A 24,892-nucleotide genomic window follows, 5' to 3' on the forward strand; every position below is an offset into this window, starting at 1 on the left:
ACAAACACTATGAGAAATATGTAAAAAAAAAAAAAAAAAAAAAAAAAAAAAAGGACACATACATATTTTTGTATTAATTAGATTTATTAAAACACCAAAAAACAGAACAAAGAAAACTATTTTTGGTATTATCACAGGAATACCATAGGATTATCACAGTGATCATAGTGAAGTTCCTGTTTTTTTTCTTTCTTTTTATTTTTTCTGCCCACCCGCACGCAGCACAAAGGAATATCCACAAGGAAGGTTAAGGTAAGGTTTAGGGTTATGTATTGGGCTTGAGGTTAGGTTTTAAGGCAGGAGTTGCTTAAGGTTAGGGTTGGTTCAGGGTGGGTTGATTTCGTACAGTTGCCCAGCTCTACAAATGAAAGATGGGAGTCCTTGGAAAACGCAGAAGAGCATGTACTCTTATTTTACACTGCACTGTGGGAGGAAGTGGGGCATAGCTTTGTTGTATTGTGGTTTGTGGGCCAGTTTAACCCCTGATCCTCTTGCTAGAGTATTACACCACATACCATGAAAAATCCTGCTTTATGATTAATTAGCTGCTTTCTATCATCCATACGTTAATCACACACAACCTTTCAACGCAGACGCATCATCAAAATCTTTGAATTTCAATTCATGCGCCATTATTCCATAACGTTTAATATCTGTAAATTTTAAAAGAAAAATGACAGACCCGCAATCAAATTTTGATCTTTTTAAATGGAAAAAACTTTTGACGAATAGTATAAACATCAATTTCCCGAATCTGACAAATTAACTTGAAAAGAAAAACGGCACAGTGGAATAAGAGAACTAAATCAACCGGAACTTGAACAAAACGGAAATCAAAAACCACAACAAAAGCTTTCAAATGGGCTGTAAACATCATGCAAAACTGGCTTCAAGAAAAAATGATAAATCTGTTACCTTTCATTTACTTTCTCAGGAAGAACTGAACAGTCTCTTTAGGGAATGGTATGCTTCCATAAGACATAAAGATGGAGAGCAGTACAGCATTTCCAGCTTTATCAGTCTGCGAGCCGGTATCAAATCGCTTTTTGAATGATCCACCGCGCAATAGAAAAGTTAACACAGCTAACAATGTATTCGTGGCAGTAATTAAAAAAAAAAAAACTTAGACGAAGTGGAAATACAGTACACAAAACAGATGCACGGATTGCTACAATATAAATGCATCATATGCACAGCCCAGCCATTTAGCAGCGGCATGTCATATAATGAGATCGCTGTCGCATATAATCTGCACATTCACAGAGTGGTACCCTTTCCGACACACACAATGATATTCATCCACACTTTTGCTTTTATTTAAAATATGCGTGCCATCCACAGCTCCAAACACATTGGGGAAACTGCAGAAGGAAGGAAAACCTTCCTTGATTGACTGCAATTCCCGTACATTGGGCCAAGTAACAGTCGGAAGCTTGATTTGTCAGAGCAGTAGTAATGCAATGGAACGACATATTGATGCCTTGCTCAGTGCCAACGTATCGCCCAATACATTCTGGAAGGAATCACTGGCAAGAAAGCATTGTGTAACTAACACTTGCCCTTCTGTAGACTGGGCATGATGTCTCGTTGTTTGTCTTCTTACATGCGGCTCAAGTAAGGTAAAAAGTTTCTGGATGTCCTCCCTCTTTAAATGGTACTTTGCAGTTATTTCCTCATTAGACAGCTTGCCAAAAATTTTACGCACCTGTCTGTTACTGTAATTGATGTGCGCTGATGTTGTAAGCCTGTAATTCTCTCGCTCTGTGTCATAGATATACCGCATGCATAACAGACGCCATTTGTTTAGCAACCATACGCAAGAACGCAAGAAAACTAGGTGAGAATGACCTTCCGTATTTATACGATGACAAATTTGGTGGTGATAGATTACGAATGGTAATGTGAGTGTTGGTATATGGAAACGCAACTTTTTTCAGCTTACGATATCGTATATGGCAGATACGCATTCCTATGTGTATAGAGAAACAGGCCCCCGGAGAAGCTAAAAAAAAACTGAAACCCTCAACCCAAACACCGCTCGGAGGTTAGTTAGAAACGCATGGTTCAACATACAGCTTCATTTTGCTCGTCGCATCGGAGAAGGTCAAAGACATCTTAAACTATCTTCCGTTTTTGTCAGTTTTTATTATGAAGGAATTGAATATGCCACAATGACAGTCATCGAAAAAACTAAAAATCATGATGACTATCTCGAGTTAAACCGAGAGAACCAACGAAGTTACATGTTGGCAGACCACATCAAATGTCTTAAAGTACAAGGAGAAACTGCCATGCGATGGATGCCTCGGCATTTTACTTGCATCAAGCAAATTATTACATTTACTCTAGAATAATGTATTTAATATACTGGTCAATATTGATAGATACTATAATCACCTTTTTACAGCAAAGAACTGTAGTATAATCCATGCTACTACCATTCCTGAATTTTACAGAAACACACTACAGAATACCACAGTAAATGGCAGTATTTTCTATAAGGTCAGGGTTCACAAAACACATATCATTTTCTCTGAACACAGGCACTTGAACTACGTACCATGCAACATATTGCTGCAGATTAAAACACTAAAAAAAATTAAAAAAAAAAAAAAAAACATGTGATTGAGTGAACTAATTACAGCAGCCCTTGAAAACAGACCAGTTCCTTTTAAATTTGAATGAACATTGGTAACATTGTACAATGTATTCTACCAGTCTTCATGAATATACAAAGCAAATATATTCCACGCACCCACTCCAGCATGTTGGGAATGGAAGGGAAGAGGTTTTTTTTTTTTTTTTCTGTTTGTTTGTTCCTGCTCTGTGTCACTGCCTCTGCAGGCCACTTGATGTTGTTGGCTGATTCCATGCTCAGAGTTCCAGGCAAATCCTGTGACGCAATGATGACAGCTGACATTGTGTGGGTGCCAGGCCCTGTCAGACCTGACTAAGGAACAAGGATGAGAAAGCGAGCCTCACAATCTGCGAAAAGGTCAAACCACAGGAACTGAACAAGGTAAATCATTTAAAATACAGAATGTAAGAATGTTATATTACATATTACGTAGTGATATATAAACCGTACTGCATAACACGTTTTCTTTGCCATGCATTTTATTTTGCTTGCACCATCACCTCCCCAGTTGCTAACAGGTGACAACCTAGAGATGGATCAACATTAAGAAATAATTCTGTTGCATCAGAATTCAAACCTTTCTGCATATTGTAATTAATAGTGCAGTCCTTTTCGAGCTGGATGTCATTCTTCTGGAATCTGGAAAGGAGGCAGTCCACTTTTAAAACGGCAGATTTCCAGAAGCTTTTCACCCCATGTACTTGCAGCCAGCAATAAACATCTCTTGACATATGTTTTCAGTATTGCCTAAGCTACAATGTGCTACAAAATTATAACGCCACCTGCAGCAGTCTAATAAACAGCCACTCACCAAAATAGACGCTCAGCTGCACAAGATTAAAGGTAGCAGAGGCAGAAATATAAATGCAACCACCAATCCAAAAAAAGGGTTTGGATGTTTCCAGGGGAGCAGTCTGGAGCCATTGATTTGGTTGTTGTATTAACCTGAAACTTAGATGTACAGAAATAACCACCACTGAGGAATCTGTTTAATGACCATGACTTTGACCTATTCAATTTCACTATCTGGAAATCATCTCAGGTTTTTTTTTTTTTTTCTCTCAATTCAAATACAGCTCTAAAAACAGCTAACTGAATTTCTTTTCAAATGTATTTGAGCGATGTGCCCTTCTTGTGCAGCTGAGTGTCGTGTCCATTTTAGCGAGTGGCTGGACTGCTGCAGGTGGCTGCTGCACATTTTGGGCCAATAATTTATCATTTTCAACCCTGCATATTCATTTAACATAAGCATGTCTAAGTACATTGCAGTCCTCAGTGTAATAATGCATCATGAACACAGCCAGGTAACTGTATGTGGGTGCTGTGGTTTAGTTATGAAGACCTTTCAGTAACACATTTGTGAGATCATTGTAAAAAGGCAGCAGCAGAAGTCAGGACTTTTTGTGTTAAAATAAAAAAGGTTATATTAGATTTATTTGTGATTTTATATATTTCTAGGATCTGGCCTCTTAAATTGTCTGTCCACACAGTCTTGACATAAAATGGAAGCTAAGGTTTCAAGAAGGGCTCACAATCATTTAATATCTTCGGTTTTGTTATTGTATTCATGACAATAAACTGTGCCCATATAATTGCAAGCTTGGGGTAATAACATTTTTTCTAAAAACTTGCTTTAAAACTGAAGTATTAGCTAGAAATAACACCTGGTAAGTAAAGCAATATAGCTTCTGCCACTTCACACATAGTGTCAGCAGTTCTGAACCCCTAATCTACCACAACGTGAAAACAAAGTGACAGCTACTGGTAAACAAGCTATTTAAAAACAGATATTTGCCCCTGTCCTCTGTGAAGTGAACTGCATTTAAGTACTGAAACCATTAGACATTAACAATGTGCACAAACTGCAAAACCTGTGATGTGACGAGTGGTGGGCAGTGTTTGATGAGAAAAAAAAAAATCTGACATTTAGAAATCTCTCGGAATTACAAGATTCAGACTTTTCTATCTAAAGTCCTCATTATATAATATAAAATACAGTGTTAAAAGCAAATCACTTGTGTACCATTTGAATTACAAATGATATTTCTTGGGTCTATTTGCAACTGCCATGTCAAAATATCAACAAATGAGCTACAAGCATTCTGAACCCTCTTACCAGGGGTCTCCAATTGTGGTCCTGGAGGGCTGGTGGCCCTCCTGGTTTTTGTTCCAGATGTACCCTAAATTAGTTAATTGGAGCTATTAATGCTTATTAGAAGCTTAATTGGTCCAATTAATTAATGTAGTGTACAGTTGGAACAAAAACCAGGAGGGACACCAGCCCTCCAGGACCAGGATTGGAGGCCCTTGCCCTTAACAAACCCAGCTACGACAGAAAATTATTTAAAACAAAATCAGAACCCTGTCTGCAACAATCACTGCCATTATTAACAAACAGCAATAGTATAAATACTTTCAAAAAAGATAATAATAAAAAAAAAAAAAATGTAGTTCACAATTTCAAATGCCTTTTTTTACCTTGGGATTGATTACAATATTTGTATTACGCTATATAAAATTTATGGTGTTATGAAGGTTTTGCATTGGATTACAGTATCAGTGTGGTTAATAGCCAATATAAAGACTCACACCAGTTTAGCAACATTTGGAAAAGGAAATCACAGGTACCACATGTGTGCGCACCAGTCAGTATGCTGAGGCTCTGAGGGGTTAAAACCTAGACTAATACAGCAGTTTACAATATAATACTAATCACAAAAGTCAGTATAAATAAAATATATTGCAGTAGCTAAAATTAAAAGAAAGGAAATATGGGATGTGGAGCTTTATGCCTACAGTGTAGTATGTCAAGCGACACAGGTCTAGTTACTTATTTTAGTTTTAAAAAATAAATAAAAGGCTTCCAGCTGTCCAGTCTGACTGTCAAGGACAAACCCTATGTCATCCCTACAAGGACAAAGGTGTCTATCCAGCCTACAGATCTTACTGGTGCATTGTGTGGGAGTAAAACCAGTCTGGTCTGTCGGTTTAGAGGTAAAGATTAATAAAAAAAGAAAGCTAAAAACAGAAAACTCCAGATTTGTAGAAACATGTAACAGTTACCAACATCACAAAGGAATTGTGATGCTGCATGTTCTTCTGTCTGCAAATGCCCTCAACGTTCATGAGGACATCCTGGCTAACTGCATATGCTTCCACCCGAGGAGAATATTGGGACTACAGTTAGAATTTTTTTTTTTAAACCAATAACCTCTTATTAATGAGTTTGATCTGTTTGTAGTGATCTGTTTGGGAGTGGCCTCCACTTTGAGTTCAGGATGCCAAAACCACTGCTTGCTTTTACCGTGTTGGTGCTTTCCTCTCCACAGCTACACAGCGCACAGCAGGGCTGAAGAACGGCTCTTGGCTGATGGACAGCACAGACGTCTGGCCTCACATTCTCAACACAGGGCAGGACAACCGTAAGCAACATCTCTCAAGTTGTTAGGGACAGTAATTTATATGCTCCTATACAGTGTTACTATATACAGCATTATGAAACAAATTAGTTTCGAAATCCTTCCAGATGTTTATCCCTTTTAGATATATAAACATTGATTCGTGTAGCTACAGTGCATTATAGCTGAGAATATTTAAAGGAAATATCTTTATATGGGGCACTTGGAGAGCAGGTGTATCAAGTGGGATTATTTAGTTGGCAGGGGTTCAGTCCGATTTTGCGTGCAAGGCATTGAAATTGGCGTAACTGTGGTGCCACTGGGGTATACAAGCCATGATGTAACAAGCTATAAACAGATTAGTTGAATCCCTGCTCCTTAATCTGGATTAAAAGGGATTCGTATGACCTCACCATACATGCGTACATCCTTAGGATATTACATCTTTTCAAAATTCCCCGGTATGTGCCAAATATGTAGGATGCTTGGGTGTAGCAGCCATTGCTGCTGTCCATATACAGTACAGTAGGCTAGGCTTAGAAAGAGTAAGGCCGCTGATTTACTCCGGCTCCAATAAAAAAAAAAAAAAAAATACTATTAATGTTTTAAAATGGGGACAAAACAATTTCCGAACCTGTCCCTAGCTCCACTTCATTTCTTAAAAAGAATGGTGCACATACTGTAGGGATACACTGTAGCAATGGTATTGCGTGGCTACGATAATTTTAGAAGTTGAGTAAATCTCTAAAAGCCAAGGTAAATTATATTAATATGGTTAGCTGGCTGACTCTTGTAACTGCTATGCATGCTTAAGATTTAGTTTAGTCTTGTCGTTCAATAAACATTTTATCATCTTAAGTTGTCATGTTTTGAAATTATGTTGTACTTTTGTCTAATCATAACTTGACTACCAAGTTCTATTTGATCTGTTTATCAATAAAATGAAATAACCTTAAATTAAATAGCTCGTAACCAGTGCCAGTAATTAGGGACAGTGATATACCTACTAAAATAACAATACAGTGATTTATTCAGGAACTGTTTCATTATTATTATTATTATTATTATTATTATTATTATTATTATTATTATTATTAAATTCAAGTACAAAGTGGTGTACAAGTCAGTGTTCTGTTTCAAAAACACAATGAAGATGCTTATTGGGCCTAAGGAAATTGATAGCTATCATCTCCTGAAAGACCAAAAAAACTTCAGAAGCAAAAATGTCAAACTTGCTGCTCAGTGATCTTCATCTTTACAGATCCTACACACAGATCGGCTCAGATGTGATCCTGTCTGCCACACAAGCATGCAGTGTATTAGCTAGCATTGTTTTCCTTTTTTTATAATTTAGTGGAGCTTGGGCTGTATGAATGAAATACCAGACTTTTGCTAATAAGCTTGTTTAGTGCACTACTACAACTATTCATTTTGTTTCTAATTCTTTTTCAAGTTAAATACCCAGTTAATGCACACATTTAGGGTAGGGTACTATATACATAGCGGTAACCTGACTGGCGAAATAGCAACCAAACACAGAAACTGTAGTTCAGCGCTTTCTGCGCACTTAATAAACACAAATCACAAGAACAAAATAACAGTTTGAACAAAAATACTCCTAAACACACCCAGTACAACACACGAGCACAGCACACACACACACAGCACGCGCCTTCTCCGCTCCTTCCTGTCCTACACTACCCTCACAAAACATTAATTCCTTTGATCCTTTTATAGGGTGTGACTAGGGGTAATTGACAATCACACCTCCATCACTGAATTAAACAATTAAACATAATTTCCATCATATACACTCGCACACAGACACACACACACACTGCTGTGAAAAAGTCAGACACATTCAGGAGTTGCAGAGTTGCTTTTTTTGCATTGTATAATCCCTTGCCTGGTTACATTTTACTAGTTTAACCTAAAGTGCTGAGTGGTTAAATGAGTATTAGTACTAAGGGAAAATTTATAAGTAATGACTCGGCATTAGCCCAAACGCTCCTGGGTACAGACAATCATGTCTACTTTAAAAGCTGGAATGCAAGCTAAAGGTTAGATCATGATCGCTGGTATCAGTTTAGCGCTAACTTGGAACCCCTAATGTTACGGTATTTCAAGATTTGTACTAATTGAGGTCTGTGAAATATAGGTTGCACATAATGTTTTTGACTACCACCACAGTAAAATGTTGTTCCCACAACACAATATAATAAATTCTAATAAACCCTGCTTTCCTAAGCATTTACTAAAGTAAATAAACTGGACCATTAGTAACTCCAAGCAGTTATCCCCAAATTGAACTGATATATCATGCTTGTTATGCACGACGACTGATGTATATATATATATATATATATATATATATATATATTATATATAATGGTAGATTACATTTGTTGATAGCATTATGTATTTTTAATATTAGAATGTCTACCTCTATATATCTGCTACGTCTTTCAATAGCTACTTTTATGGTTTTCTGCTTTGTTACGGTTGTGAAAATTGATTGGTATTAATATTAATTGTACCTATTTTTGCTCACAATTAAGTTATAGTCTAGACTTACAAAATTACAATACATATTCATAGGACACCATTAGCTGTGTGAAACTGGGATGTTTGAATTTAATTGTAGTTGTTCTCTGCTGAAGGACATAAATGTTTCTGTAAATACCCAACCATTAATCTTCTTATATAAAATACACAGCAGAATGTATCTACTTTAGAATCAAAACATACAGAATACGGACTAGCATGTATCACTTATGTCTTTATAATTTTATTTACATAATTTTAACATAAATAAAAGCCCAAGTTGAGAATGAAATGTCCAAATAGAAAAGCAGCCTTCTTAAACTGCTCAGGCCTTTCTACAGCTACGGTGTAGTAAATTGATCTCACTTCCACAGATTAATACAAACCCTCAAATCCTTGGTAGCATGCTTACTATATATAAACAAGAGACCGGCATCCCTCAAAAAAATTAAAAATAAATAAACGACTGTTCAGACACTGTTGAACAGGCAGAGCTTCTAAAATTTGAAATCATTTACTGTACATTAAAATGTAGTCTTTATAATTAGTATTCGTTGTTTCACTTCCAGAAAGTCCATATTTATCAGCCTAATCCTACATTTTTTCTAATGTCTATTTTTTTTTTAACTCTGGCAACAATGTCATTTGCTCACATAAAAGAAAAAATTACAACAAGAACATAAGAAAACATTTACAAATATAACAGGAATAATACAAAATTATAATACACAACAGGAAATTTCAAGGATTGAAAGGACAATTTATTAGAACAGAAAACGATGGTGTAGTTCAGAGCTGTTACTGCTAGTTTCTATTAAGCGTTAGATGCTACATAACCTACTCTAATACAGTCTTGCATGAACAGTGAACATTAAATCAGCATAGCAAATTTATATTTGCTGTTTCTATTCACTGCAAGAAATAGCCTTAAATATTTCCCTAATATAGATAATCTCTGTGGATACCAGGAAGCAGCCAACCTACAAATGAACATACGATTTGGAGAATGGATTCTGCTGGGATCTTTATGTGTAAAACCAGTCTAGGCTGTTTTTTTTTAAGGAAGAGACCACTACTGTATTCATAGTTGTTTTTAGAAACATAAAAAGGGTTACTGCAAAATACAATACTCAAAATAAAATAAAACACAACTGTTGCTTTATTTGAGATATCTTAATTAAATCATTATCCTGGTTTAAAATCATCAGTGTCTGATATTACCTCATGCATGTTGGCTGCAGAAATGTGTGCATGCGTTTTAAGATAGCTGTAGGCTGGCAGTTGTGTCTCTGTAAAAGCAGAAAAAAAAAAAAAAAAACGCTGGACCTGATGATGTCAGCAAGACAAGGCATGTAGCACTAGGAAAATGGCAATACAGTATGAAGCTAACCTGTGCAACAACTTGTCTTTGTTGCAGCGAGCAGTATCGTAGGAGTTTTATTTTTGTATTATATTCTACTGGTACAACACCCCTTGGCTCAGCTTTGCTGTTCTTTCTCTTACAAGTGTTACAGTTTCCTGGCTGCGGTCCTGCGTATGAAATTTGAAATCTGCTGCTTGCTTCTTTATTTAGGTCAGTATAATTTCAAAATGTTTTGTTTTTTATATACTTTTTATTTTGTTATTTTGCATCCATCGTCTGGCACCTGTATATGAAAGTGAGCATTGGCAAACGGGGCCTTGTTTACTTTCAATTGCTTTAATAGAATCTGGGATCCGCTGAGGTAACTACTGAGGCTTATTAAAATGCAATGAAGAGCCATCCTCCAGAAATAGTTTTAGTAGCTGCATTTGTGGTTAATGGGTTTCAGCTCAAGCACAAACAGGCGCTCATGTGACAAGGCTGTCTGTGTGCAGAGTGTTTGCTTGAGCTAAAAGATACTTTAGGTGATGCAGAATGGAAAATAACAGAAGCTCGCTGCTACTCTGTGCAGCTCAGCATTCATATTTTCATGACTAAGAATGCCGCTGCTTACCTACTAATGCAGCTGTCAAGGGTATGAAAAAAAAAATATATATATATGTTTATACTGTAAATAGGATTCCTTGTCAGCGTGCAAATACAAGTGCATGCCACGGTAAGTTAGTGCTGTTCAGAAAGCATCTGCAAGGGATGTGCCAGCTACCCAATCTCAGTTGAATTCGGGTTTGCTCTCCTCCTTTTAGCCACTGGGCTAATTTTGCATCACCAGTTAATGAAATGTCACTGTTTACATTAATCAGCAACTGCCTTTAAGGTGAGATGTCCCTTACCTTCTCCCTTGGCTGAGCTCTCTGCTGCAGTGTGGTTCTATCTGAGCTGTACTCCAGCAAGCTTAAAATGGCAGGCAGGCAGGATTAACACTGCATCTCGTCTCTGCATGTTCTGTATTGATTTTACTTTGCCACTTCTGATGTTATGGATGCGAGTATTTAAATGTTGTGCTTGTGCCAGGTCTTGCTGTACAGTAGCTCCTCGTCTGGCTAATGCTTTGCTGTACTGGAAGATATTTATGGTCGCCTGGAAGGAGCTGAAATATAGTAGTTTGTAGTCAGATTTCTGGTTGCTGTTCATCCAAGGCATGACATGTAGCCCAATTTTACATACATTTTAAGCCAGGTTCTGTGCTCAGAAATGCATTTATGTTACTCAGTCTGCACATGCTAAATAAAAAGTTTCCTCTTCAGCTTTAAAATGCTTCAGGTTTGTAATGCAGGTTGCAATAATGCGGTGCTTGCTCTGCAATAGGCTTTGGAACTTGGGACTAATATTTTTGGCACTGATACCAACGGGTTGATTTTCAACAAGTGTGACAAGTACCCTTTGCAGTGGTCAGCTTTAGGCTTTTAAGCCAGTGAAGAAAAGAAAAAAAAGCTTTGCAAGGGAGACTTCTGAAAGCTTTGGAGATGGGAAATGCTGACTGTGCCTCCGTGCTTCTGATGTGCTGAATTCTCTGGAACGCAGTCTTATATATATATATATATATATATATATATATATATATTATATATATATATATATATAAACAACTAACAAAAAGAAAACCTAAAACACATTGCTGCTTTCGCTTTCTATTCGTCAGTTTTTTGGTGCTTCCGAATTGTATAGATTACAAATAATAGAAGAGTGCTACAGCATGGTGTCTTTTTACGCTAATGTCCTGCTCCATCAATTTCACTGATGTTTCCAGGTATGTTGTGCATGTTATACAGCTTTACAAAAATATGTTGAAAAAAAATCTGTGATTCAACCTTTTGTACTTTTTATATAAGTGTACAAAAAAAAGGAACCAATATAAAAAGCTAACACAGAATGATTTTTAGTTTTTAGATTTGTTTAAAAATGTTCACGCGTATTCACAATGATATGATGAAATTTTAGTGCCATTAAATAAGTTGGTTTATGAAAGGAGATTTTTGTACGTGATCAGATGGCAACATGTATTTTGGGCGTGGCAGGTTGTATACTTTTAAATGACGAATAATTAAATTTTGCAATAAACCACCTTTTATTTTACATTTTAAGTGGCACGTTGAGGAGGGGTTGGGGGGCGGCAAAAATACACTTTAAACTGCAAAAAAGGTAAAAGGTTAGAATTCTGATAAAATATAAAAGCAGGATATTGAGATGTCAGCATACCAGAATTGTGTCAAACTGTAGGTGCTTTCACTGCCAGTAATAATTTCCAATGTACTTTCCCCAGTTGTAAATTCTGTACCATATTAGAAATATGATTACTGATGAAGCAATACATATACTAAAGAATTGTCAGCTGCATGTTTCCCATATTATCACGGGTATAGATTTTGCAATAGATAAAATGGATATTATTTATAATGCATTTGCATAAATCCCTAGACAGTTAATGCAGTTGCTTGGAATCCAGTTGGATCCCAGTTAATACTGCGCCACAGCATGTTTCCTTGGCAACCACATCCTGTTTGAACCCGAGGGGATAAAGCAGCAGAGTTATTTTCTCCACAGTGAGAAGCTGCCGCATTTGGTTTCATTATCACCCTGTTTCAGAAACAAAACAACAACAAAAAACCCCAATAAAACAACAAAGACGAATCTAAATGAAAAGTACAAAGCGGTTTACATTTCTGCGGTTCCAGCTGCTATGTACAATTCAGTCTGCACATATGGTAGAAACAAATGAAGACCTCCGGGAGAACATGGCACCACACTGTCAATTGAATTGCATGGAAAGTGTGGACGATATATAAATATTATCAGAATAGGTTTGCATATTACATTTATATTACAGCTTACATTCCTGTTTGGTTGATTTATAAATTGCCCAAACCCTTGAAATTCATGAACACAAAATACAAAATGCTTTGCCAAATAAAAAAAAAAACGGAGTGAAGAGTTTAGTTTAAAACTAAATAAGTGTCTGCTTTCTGTATTTCATTTTGGTTCAAATAGTGCACAGCAATATTTCTTTTTTTAATCAAATGCTCTACGCCTATAATTTTTGCATTTCTGCTTTATCTCCTTTTTTATTTAAACATTAAATGAATAACAGTATTATAATAATGAACAATATAATGATACAAAATGTTAAACATATAGTTTGACAGCAGCCATTTTACCTTTGCAGCAACTGCTGCAGCTGACTTTAAAATGGCTGCTGTACGTGCGAGAAATGGCAGGGTCACAGCCACAGAACAGTTAACAGAAAATTAGTCATCATTGCCAATGCAAAACCATTATACAATCACTTGTGCATTTTAACAATCACTTTTTTTTAACTATTTGTACTACATTTATATTAAAGGTTATTGATTTGATTGCAGTACACTTAAAAATAAACAGGTGCAAATCAGTTTGCATGCTTTATAAACAGCATTGAAGGTGGCGTAAGCTTTCTCATAAAAACTGACAAGCACAGTAAATTCAAAAGATATTCTGTGTAGGCAGGAACCTAGTGTGGAGTCATTTCCTAAATCAGTAACATCTTTTATTTTAACAAGCTGATGCAAAATCTTTCCCGAGAATGGTTCAGTGGCTCAGCAGAATTAGCTTCATACCGCAGAACACAGTGTTTGCAGGCAGGAGCCATCAATTAATGCATTAAAAAAATGGTTAATAGAAAACAAAAAAAAAGAATATGGCATCATAGAACAATTATCAGCTATGGTAACAGCATATAAAAGGAACAGGTACAGAGGACAGACTTTAAGATTATCATAGGTTAATGTGATTAGACAGAAAGGATTCGGCAATGATGATTATCCATCTGCTCTATTCCTCTCTATTTTTGCTAATTGTATTTTACTTTGCAATTATTTTAAATTACTGTCTGTCCTAGGGATAACTTTGAGGACAAGCATTAATGCGCTTTATATGATAAATAATCTGGAAAACAAAAGTGGGACAGATCTCTGCAGGCCCTTGAGATATTTTCTGATAGATTGAAGAGCTGAGCACTTCTGAAGCTGGAGTAGTGTGCTGTATATCTATGCAACATGTTTTTCGACCAGTTTTGCAGTACTGTCGACCATTATAAAGCACATTAGATTGTGCACTGAAGGACAGATGATTGACCCATTTTGTGCAGAAGAACATTAAGCGGAACAGAAGAATTTCTGAATTGCTGTGTTGACGTGGGACGGAAACAGTGATGCTTTTTTTAGTTTTGATGCATCACAAGGAAATGCAAAGTCATCCTCTGACACAGATGCTGTTGACCCACTGCTTCAGCTAGTGAAACACATAACGATAGGAGAGTGGTGAGTTACTTAATGACTTGATTAAAGGATGCAGGGAATTGAAATTGAAATGAAACGCAAATACGCGTTCTTTTAAAAGGCTGAACAACAAACATTGCAGTTGATTTTAGAGGAAATAGGTCATGTGTATTGCAGTTTTCTACTTGGCAGGAATACACTTGGAACGCAGAAGCATTCCAGCATCTTTTTCACCGAAAGCTGCTAAGACAGCTTGAACAAGCCGCACTCGCTTATCAAGACATCACTTCATTGGTACAAATTTTAAGCAAATCATTCCCTAACTAACGAGTCAGGAGTAATTGGTTATATTAGGCGGCTGTCGTAATTATTGCTTTGTATGTTTACAGGATGATGTTAAATATATAAGCCAATTTAAAAGTCTTTGTTTACCGATGTACATTAAAATGAAACTTTAAATAAGACATCTGAAATAAGCTTCATTATATGAGGGCTGTTGCTTAATATTTTCAATTGGCAATTGCTTGTCACCTTTATAAGGGCAGCACAAAACAATTTCCTGTGACTCGACTTTACATTAATTAATAAATAAATAAATAAATAAATAAATAAAACAAATAAACCTAGAAATGTTTTGGCTGAATAATTAAGCATCTATTCTAAAATGTTTATTTTGTGATTACAATAAAAAATAAATGACACCTGTAAAACCTCATAAATAGACTTTTATTACTGTATTTACCTCTTGTATTATTCATACTCTGCCTGCAATTTAGTTTTGAATTCTGTGTCAAGCAGATATGCATTAAACACCTACATACATTTGCTGTGATATTAAAACTGAGGCGAGATATTTTAGCATTTGGCCTCGTTTTCTGTTGATTTTTGTTTGTATTTTTTGGGGGACGGGGGAGCACAGGCACCCCCAGAACTTATACAATTAATTGCCTAATTCATCTCTAACTAGTTTCATCTTAATTTATTTTATTTCTGTTTGATGCCAGGCAGCAAGAATTCTCCAGGTATGCTCAAAGCAAGCTCGGATGGAAATCTGATATATTGATTAAAATGTCATTCAAAGCTCCTCACTCTATGATTGCTTTGTTGCTTGACGTGCACAGAATTATCATCACAGAATGTGTAGGGCCAAGTAGTAAGAAAACGTTGGTTCTAAGATGCAAGATTTGATCTGCTTCAGTTGAACAGAAAAATATATATATTGTCCGCCCAGCATTCCCTCCATACACCACCCATAGCTAATCCATTAGCCATCTGATATCTCTACTCTCCTGTACCAGGCAGAAACACTCCTCTATCTACGCTTGTATTTTCACTTCAACACATAATCTATAAGACTGTATATTATTTATTCAGGTCATAAACATGTTCCCTTATGAGCCGCTTCAATATAACCCAGTCAAATCTAACCTGACACTGTTTTTCTCCAACACCAAGTAGTTAGACTTGTGGCTGGTCATACTGTGGAAGATTCTAGTTGCTCGGTTGTGACCGCGGCTTCTAAACTCTGTAAGCTCGTTATTTTTAGAGCAGCTGTCAGTAGGCTGGGTTGGATGTTGTGTTTAGGATATATTTAAATCACTTGTATCTCATTGACTTATTTTTAAACTAGATGATACACAAAGAAATATTCTTTACGTTTCTTTATAACTTGTATTTCTGAACGATTTCATCTTCTAATATTTCATTGATAGCCCTCCATTCTGCTTGCATGTTTTTTTTTTTTTCCTGTTGTCCATTATTACCAAACATGCAGTGGTCTTTCTCTATCAGACCAATTACTGCAGGCCCACAAACAAAATGGACTGATTAAAATGGCTTTCAACCCAGTCCAAGTGACACATGGTAAATCTCTCAAATGTGGCACTAATGAGATTTACCATCAACATACTGCCGATTGTTATAATTCTTACTTAACAAAATTCAAACAGTATTTATTCAATAGAATTTTGAAAATGTGTCTTCATGATGCTTTTAAAATGACATCAAAAATAATGTCATAACAAGTTCCATATACAGTCTCATATATACACTTCTGTTGTGTTATGCTTAATTTTGATCTCTAGTGTAGTCTTCTACTTAGCTGACATCAGTGAATTACATTAGTGAACACATCTCTTAAATAATTCACTGCGAATGGGTAGAATGACAGACCGTGAAGTGTGCATTCTGAGGTGATGAGGGACAAGACTGTAATGTTTTTGTTTTATTCCAGTCGAAATTCACAGGCCTTATTTCAGAACTGTAAGCATCTGACCCACTGCAGAATGCAATCAAATAAATCAAACATGTCTCTAAAATCAATGACAAGAAATAGTACTGAGAATCAGGCACATTGTTTTTGTTGTTACATTGGCAGTGACATTAAAGCACTGCTACCACCCAGTGGACAACAGGAAAATTACACATATTTAATACTGTAGTAAATATGTACGGGTGTATGATACACAGATACATGTGTCTCCAACCACACAGAAAAAGCATGGGTTAAAAGTAAAAGCATCATGTGCAGGACCAGGGCTACCAATTATCAATTACCTTATTTGCTACTGATTTTATTGTACTTATAACTGCTCTTATCTGTAATATGATACTATATAATGTGATATCCTGTAATCTGAGTTAATGAACCTTCTTTTTGTTCTTCTAGATGACAGTCATGTCTCCAGATACAGGAGATCTTATGGATAGCACCCATTCCCAGGCTATTCTCCGCTGCTTAAATGATCAACGCACTCAGGCGCTGTTCTGCGATGTCACCGTTGTTGTGGAAGACATCAAGTTCAAGGCCCATAAGAACGTGTTAGCAGCATCTAGCCTTTACTTTAAGCATGCATTTTCCACCCAAGAGGTGTGGGTTTCAGGTCAAGTCTTGCAGCTGCCAGACATTGGGTCTGATGTATTTGCAGGGATACTTCACTTTATTTACAGTGCTAAAGTGGAGATCACAGGAACTGAAGATGTAAAAGCTCTTATAGCTGCAGGTAAAAAATTAGGAATTCCCTTTCTGGAAAACCTAAGGGACTGGAGTCATCAGGGGAAACAATCCTTTGAAGCAGAGAATAGCCGTGGCTCATCTGATTCAGTCCCGCCTGCAGATGCCGTTTGCTCTGTGCAGACAATTAGGTCTCCCTTGCTGAAAAATACAACCAACTGTGGCACCAGTGACCAAAGAACTGAAGAGTCTCTCTGTTTGAATGGTCCAAGAATCACCAATGCATTTTCCATTTTTGAAGCAGGACCCAACAATGACCCGTTTTCTCCACTTGACTTGAGAGCCAGTGCTAAAAGGATGCAGGAAACTGAACAATTCCAGATTATATGCCCCACTCTCAATGCAGCAGCAGCAAAGGGCAAGCAGACCTGTGCCTTATCAGAACATTCTTATGCTGTGTCTTCCACTGTAGATCAGGTCCTTAAAACAACAGAGCATTGTGAGACACCTGTTAACGAGGTCAGAAAAGACAGTCCCCCCACTGAAGTACCTACTAATCACCTGATGAACCAGCGATGCAATCCACTGAAGAAACGTCATATTCTGAGCAGTAGTCTGGGTAAAGTTGCAGGGGTACAGTACACCAATAAAGCACATGCCACACTGAACCTTACACCCATTCCAATAAGTCATCACAACGAGACAGCTGAAGTCACTAGTAATGGAAACGTCCCACAGATGATAACACACAATAGCACTGGATCAGAATCAGTCATTTCTGCTGTGGCCGCAGAACCACATGTAGCCACTTACAGATGTGAATACTGCTCTGAGACCTTCAGCAACAAAGCACAGCTGAACATCCATACGCAGGTACACAAAAAACATTTTGTCAGTCATTTGGCATGCAAATTTTGCCATAAGAAATTCACGCACCTAAAAAGGCTACGTAATCATGAACAAACATGCTGTAAGGCACAGCTTGACGCAACTGAGAATGAAAGCTGTGAGCCTCAACTCAGTATCGCTAACGTAGACAATACTTCCAGTACAGACGGCAGTGTGCAGCATGCACGTACAGAAGACAAATCAGGCAACTGCTCTGGTAATCACATAGATGAAGACAGTTCACCAGTGTTTACCAGTTTACCAGATAATGGTGAGAAAGTGGTTGACGGACAAAGGATGCATGTGTGCAGCGTGTGTAAACGTGCTTATGTCACGCTGTCAAGTCTTAGGAGACATGCAAATGTCCATTCATGGCAGAGGGCCTACCCATGCCATTACTGCAATAAAGTTTTTGCTTTGGCTGAATATCGTACCAAGCATGAGATCTGGCACACGGGTGAAAGGAGATACCAGTGTATTTTCTGTTTAGAGACTTTTATGACATACTACATTTTGAAAAACCATCAGAAATCTTTTCACGGCATCGACCCGAGGCTGGCTGTGAACAAAAAGTCAGCGCACGGTGGTTTTAAAAGCAACCTGTATCCTTTTAAACTCTACAGACTTCTGCCCACGACATTTAGAAAAAAACAATACAAAACATACAGCCAGACCCTCGCTGAAAATGCAGAATCCAATGATCCGCCTTTTCAAGTTCCTTTACCACCAAGGCCTCAGAACTCGTTAACCACCCCATCAGTCAACTTTGAAAATAGCATTATCGGTGCTCAGAATAGTCCAGATGCGGTTTGTATGGGGCAGCCATTATTTTCTATGCCATTGACCTTCATGGCCACTCCAAACATTGTTGCATCAGTAGCACCTTGCGTTAACTTGAACCAACCAAGTAATCCAAGTCATACGCTATCTTCTGAAGCTGGAGGGTGCCCACAGACAGCACTGAGCACAACAACGCAGAACACCAACAACCTTTCAACCCCATGTCCGGCTAACACCAGCAGCACAGGTTCGTCTGTAAGTTATGGATTCCCTGGACCCTCTGTTATAATGCAGACCAACAGAGTCTCGTCTGTAATAGTGCATGGGAATGAAATGGGAGTTAATGATGACAAAGAATGCAGTGATGTGCCATTCTTAGAAATGACTGGTAGCAGCTTTTCAGAACCTGCTAACGATGACAAAGGTCATATGAGGACATACTTCAAGCAAGACAAACTGTCAGGTATGCAAATAACAGAGACAAGAGCAGATGAGATGGTCCAGCCAGAAGGATTTGGTGATGCATCTAATAGAATTACAAATATCCTCTACCCAGGCAGCAAAACAGAAACATACATTGCCAAGCCAGCATGCCCAGGTCCTTCTTTTGATAGTCAAGTTCAACCTCTTTGCCAGATAACAGTAAAAATTGGCGATGAGGCTATGGTGAGAAGGCGTATTAAAGGATCGAAACTCTTCCAAAGGAAAAGAAAGTGGAGTAGTTTGGCAGGTGAGGACCAGAGCAGTGTGACAGGAACAGAAGGGAATGACAGAAATGCTAGTTTACGTGCAAGAACAGATACAACTTCAGTCATAGAGAATGAAACGTATGATGATGTGACTGATCGCGACACAGCTGACAAACTGTGGCGCCCTTATTACTCTTACAAATCTAAAAAGAAAACCAGAGGAGCAAAGAAACTGAGGTCCAAACACAGGAGAAAATGCAAGAATCTTCAGATCCCTGCTAGACATCTGAGATCAAATGCAAAAGATCAAGACTGCCTTGATGGCTACATTGACACAAGTTACAGTTTGCATGACACAGCCATTTGTAACCCAGCGAAATTGAGAAAACACCTTAAAAAGGGTGCGTACAAAGAGCCTTATTCCTGTGTCATGTGCCAAAATGTGTTTTCAAGCTTATCTGCATTAGAGGTACACAAGATGAGCTGCCATGCTAAAGAGAAGTCTTACCTCTGTAAAACTTGCGGAAAGCAATTTTCTCCCCACGAAATTCCTTATGAAAACCATGCCTTCCCTTTAGACAAAAAAGAATTTGTCTGTAAGAACTGTGTTGAAGATGGCTCCTGTTTCAACAACAGTTTGAGGAGTCATAACACAGAGAAATGCTACCGATGCTCTTTCTGCCCGCAGCGCTTCTTGTACTTGGCTACCAAGAAGAGCCATGAGAAGAAGCATCTAGAAAAGCACACTAAAGGCTACAGCTGCTCCTACTGTCCTAAAGTTTGCAAATCCTCAGCAGCCCTTGGAATGCACCAGAAGAAGCATTTCATTAAAAGAGAAGAGGAGGAACAAGAGCAAGCAGGAAGCCACTGTGGCATTGCAGCAAATGAATCCAAACTTACTGCGCCACAACACAGTGACGCAGACACAGTCAGAGAACCCAAACTGGAACAGGAAAGAGGAGTTAGCAACAACAGGGGCTTTAAAGAATTCAGAACACCAGATCTTAAGACACTGACATTATCTCTAGAGGAAGGCTTGCCTCAGACACAAGTACCCTTACAAAGCATATGGAACACCTGCCCAGCTACCTTAAATGATCAACTTCGTGGTCAATTGGCTGAGCCTTGGGACCAGCTGAACCAAACCAATAATGACATGACTGGAAAAGCATATGATGAGTACAGCGTCCAATCGGTCAATGCCTACCAGAACCCTCATGTTTACTCAGAGCAGTTTGCCCCGTTAAACATGACGAGTAAGATGCAGACATGTAGCACACATGCAGACTTTCCAAAGACAGAATACAAGTCTCCATGTAAAGAGGAACCCCTTGTCCAACCAGACTACTGGTCCTCTGAACAGATACCAACAGGAGACAATTCAAACTGAGTATTGACCAAAGGTGTACTAACATAGAAGTACAGACTGGAGGTAATGATTATGCCTGAGCACACGTGTGTAAATAAAATAGCTAAAGATACAAGCATACAGATGTGTAATAATTTCCTGTTTCTTAGCAACAGTGAAGCAAGTGTAGAAAACAAACCTGAAGCTCTTAAATGTCCTGTACATCTTTAGTAAAAAAAACAAAACAAAAATATTTTTCTTCACACTGCAAATAAACATTTGGTAATTTTTCATATATTTTTTAAAATGTTGGTTTTATTTTTGTAATGTTGTATTTAGCTTTGTGTGGATTCTGGTAACTGTATCCTGCTTTTTAGATGTTTTCTATTATATTTATTTGTCTGTAATCTACTGGGTATTGTTAGCTGCACATTATTAGGAATAATGGTTGTCAACAGTCAACGTCTTCTGTATGGGTCCTTTCTTTAAAGTGTGGCAGAAAAGGGTATTACAGTATGTTACACCAGCCAATTTTTCAACATCTATCTTTTTTTTTTTGTTATATTATCCAACAACTTTCTCAACAAGCTACAAAAAAATGTCAAGCTGCTAAAATATACATTTCCAAGTCATTCACAGTTACAGACGTTGTCAGAATTGATCACATTGCTATTAATACACAGTAACATTTAGGAATACAGCCCCAGTGATGTTAACTGGACAGAAGTAAACGTCATTTCCAAAATGACTTGTTATCAAACCCTTTATTGTGTGATGAACCTTCTTAATATTCATGAAAATGAAGACAACCTAACAAGTTTTTGGGGTAAATAAAAGATTGCATGTACTTTAGCATTATGTTTTTGTTGCCTATTACCTTAATTCTAATGGTGGTTCTTAAGTTTCAAAATATCTGTACACGTCTTTAAAGATACAGCATCTGCTGCCAATTTTAGCTCTCCACTTTATGTATGGCGTATTACGGAAACGTTCAGTGAAAAGTCATTCCAGTAATGTTAACTAATGGCTCACACAGTCATTCTGCAATGGTAGTAAATGAATAACATCGTAGGACAGATTGCTCATTATTTTTTGCATGAATTTGAAAATGGGCTGATTATGTATTATACATGGTACAGGGATATTTAGGAAGCAAGGGATCTAAGTATGGATAAATGTGCAATATAGTACTTCTACACTACAATTTCAACTGGCAGCTAAAAGATAAACTTTTTATGGGTGTAGTGATTCAGCTCTCTGGAAAGGTGTGCTGGCTGTATACTGTCAGTCTACCAAAACAAGGGGTCACCATTTGGTAAAGTATGAAAGCTGCAATAATGGTTTCAGTAAAATCCTGCGTCATCACGAAGCCCGGCTCATCCCAGCATGATATACAAAATTGGATTAGTGGGTTTAGAGAACGTTTGTTGAAAGGTTAAAAATAAATAAATAAATACCACAATGAGTTGCATCACTCTTCAAAATCCTATTGGAACACAATGTGGTGAACAGTGCTCAGGCTATATTTATATCGTTTTTAAATAAAAAAAAAAAAACACATTTTAAATAATAATAATAATAATAATAATAATAATAATAATAATAATATGAAGAAAAGGTGCCTTTACATTAATAAAAATAAATGACAACAAATAAATAATATTTACAGCTTACTTATTTGAGGGGTAATGCAACACAGCTCCAATAGCAAAAATATCGGGTAATATGTAACAAAATATAGCAGTAGTATGTTATAAATAAACTGGAGTGTAAAGATGATGGTGATATGCAATATACTGTAAAGTGCTTCCTAGTTATAAAGATGGGCATTTATGCAGCAGCACTTGAGCTATGGTAGGTCCAAAGCCTCACTTTGTGTTTTATGCCAATTATCTTTATAAATGAAAGTAAATATATAAATTCAGTAAATAGAATAAGTACACTTTTATCCAAACTCTTGTGCCCCAACAGTAGGCATAACATTGAACTGTACGCCTGTTTACACAAACAGCTGCACTATTCAGATTTTGTTCCAATAGCACAATTAATGTTTGATGGTTATGAGCAATTTGACCGCAATGAACTACAATCTCTGTCTTTGTTTAACTGTCAACTTAGTATATCCTGCACACTTTAAGCCAATATTTGAGTGCTAAAATAACATTATCCTAATCATATTTAATCTGAACAAAATCTGATTTTGTCAGATTGACCCTGTGACCCTTTAATGTCCTGAGACATGGAGTAATGAAACTTGCGATATCCATTGTAAATTGTCTGCTAATGGGCTCTGTGCAAGGATTCGTGTAAAGCCAATCTAATTCTATTATATCCAATAGCTATGCAGTCCACTGTTGTTTCACAAGACTTTATCCAGCCCTAGTTTCTCTGGATGTATCCGAGTTGGTATTAATTAAGAAATTGTCATCTATGCCTCGAAGCAGTAGCCCTAGTGCAGTCCTGGCTCCCAATACTGGCCCCACATCCTATTAACAGTAGTACTGTAGATGTTTCTGTGTGTTTTGCCCTGCACCCTACATACTGTGCTTTCATAACATAGTTCCTTTGTGTATCACATATACACACAGCCTCTTGTGTTGAAACCTCTTCTGATGTGGTTTCTTCAATTGTCACCCTCGCAGATGCACGTAGCTTCCACAACCTGGAGATTTCTTTCAGAACCACATTTCTTTCAGACCTTGTTATCGGCAAACACCACAAAATACATGACATAAATGATAACCCTTGTATGTGTCCTTGGAAATAATTAACAAAGACCGACCTGCCCTAATTTCTGGTGGTTGGGGAAATGTCCACAGATTGTTATTTGTGCATATTTTACTCTATCATCCTACTCTTTTTTATATGCTATCTTGATCATTTAAAAGTTTAAAAAATAATAAAACGCTTCATCAGGACAAAGTGCGAATAGTTGACAAGCATATACACATATGCTGAATTAGTTCTAGAGGCCACAGTGACTTCCTACAAAAATGAATTCCAACAGGGAGATGCAGCTTTTATATATACGAATCAGGGGTTCCCATTAATCAGTAGTCCTACATGTAAAAGGCGCTTCCAATTCCTGCCTGATGATTTCTTCAGTTCTCTGCTTCCTCGGCAATAACAAATGAACACATTTCACACCACATGTGTGAAACACTGGAATGATGAATATTAACAAATAACCCTGTTTAGCTTACCTTTAAAATGCATTCCAACTTTAGAGTCAGACAGCCTTAAACTCCACTGCTTGTTCAATTCTTCAGTTGAATAGTATTATTGGTCAGTCGATAACATCCACTTCCTTTTTACCAAACGTTGCCCTGTTTTGCATAAACTCTCTACTTTACCACTTTCTGCGTAAACTCTTAAGACTTTCGTTCTGTGGAATGCGCTTATGCTGCGTTCAACCAATAAGGACTCAGTGACGACTGGTAGAGGGAGGAGCTTATCGTCTTGCATTCATAAACGGATATTAAGTCGACCTAGTGAATGTACAGTAAATCACACAGTTTAGTTGCACCATGGCGGAAGAAGATGATCCGGCGCTTCGGACTTTACAGAGCCTCAGGGGGAAAATTTGTAAGTACTGTATAACTAACAGCTTGTTTTTTTTTTGTTTTGTTTTGTTTTTTAATACTCCGAGTACATTTTAAACGGAAAGCCAGAAAGACGGGCGTGGCATGAGCGAAGTTGCCCCGCATTGTGCACTGCTGGGGGAAAAACTAGGCAACACCACTCCACTAAGCCCGATTTAAAGAGACAAGACACAACCCGGCCAGACCAACTTAATAAAACAAGTTAATCGTAGTATTGTGATTCATTAATTAATATCCCGTGGCTTCAGGTATATTTAGGTTTGCATGGTTTACTTTTTCTGATTTAAAAAAGGTCAGGTCTTGCTGGCTGGCATTGACATGTTTAGAGTATCTTATCGTTTAAGTTTTACTGCTGTACCGGTAGCAGCTACTTTGAGTG

General features: G+C 37.4%; 2 protein-coding genes across 5 annotated transcripts in view; both read left to right on the forward strand.

Moving 5' to 3' along the window:
• Positions 1-237: 237 nt before the first annotated feature.
• LOC121327317 (zinc finger and BTB domain-containing protein 38-like) lies at positions 238-21,728 on the forward strand. Of its 4 annotated transcripts, XM_041271270.1 has the most exons (3): positions 238-3,019; positions 5,968-6,060; positions 16,922-21,728. In XM_041271270.1, exon 3 carries the CDS (start codon positions 16,922-16,924, stop codon positions 20,951-20,953), a length of 4,032 nt encoding a protein of 1,343 aa, XP_041127204.1. In that variant the 5' UTR covers positions 238-3,019; positions 5,968-6,060; the 3' UTR covers positions 20,954-21,728. The 4 variants fall into 4 exon arrangements, with proteins under 4 accessions (XP_041127204.1, XP_041127206.1, XP_041127207.1 ...); XM_041271272.1 differs by lacking the exons at positions 238-3,019; positions 5,968-6,060 and adding an exon at positions 10,021-10,153; XM_041271273.1 differs by lacking the exons at positions 238-3,019; positions 5,968-6,060 and adding an exon at positions 11,629-11,750.
• Positions 21,729-24,370: 2,642 nt separating this feature from the next.
• Positions 24,371-24,892, forward strand: part of LOC121327227 (ras GTPase-activating protein 2-like) — a 39,349-nt gene continuing 38,827 nt past the window's right edge. The window contains exon 1 of the mRNA XM_041271113.1: positions 24,371-24,496. Coding sequence (XP_041127047.1) covers positions 24,439-24,496 — 58 coding nt within the window. The 5' untranslated portion in view covers positions 24,371-24,438. The remainder of the gene's footprint in view (positions 24,497-24,892) is intronic.

Source organism: Polyodon spathula, chromosome 14 (genome assembly GCF_017654505.1).
Source record: "Polyodon spathula isolate WHYD16114869_AA chromosome 14, ASM1765450v1, whole genome shotgun sequence".
NCBI lineage: Eukaryota > Metazoa > Chordata > Actinopteri > Acipenseriformes > Polyodontidae > Polyodon > Polyodon spathula.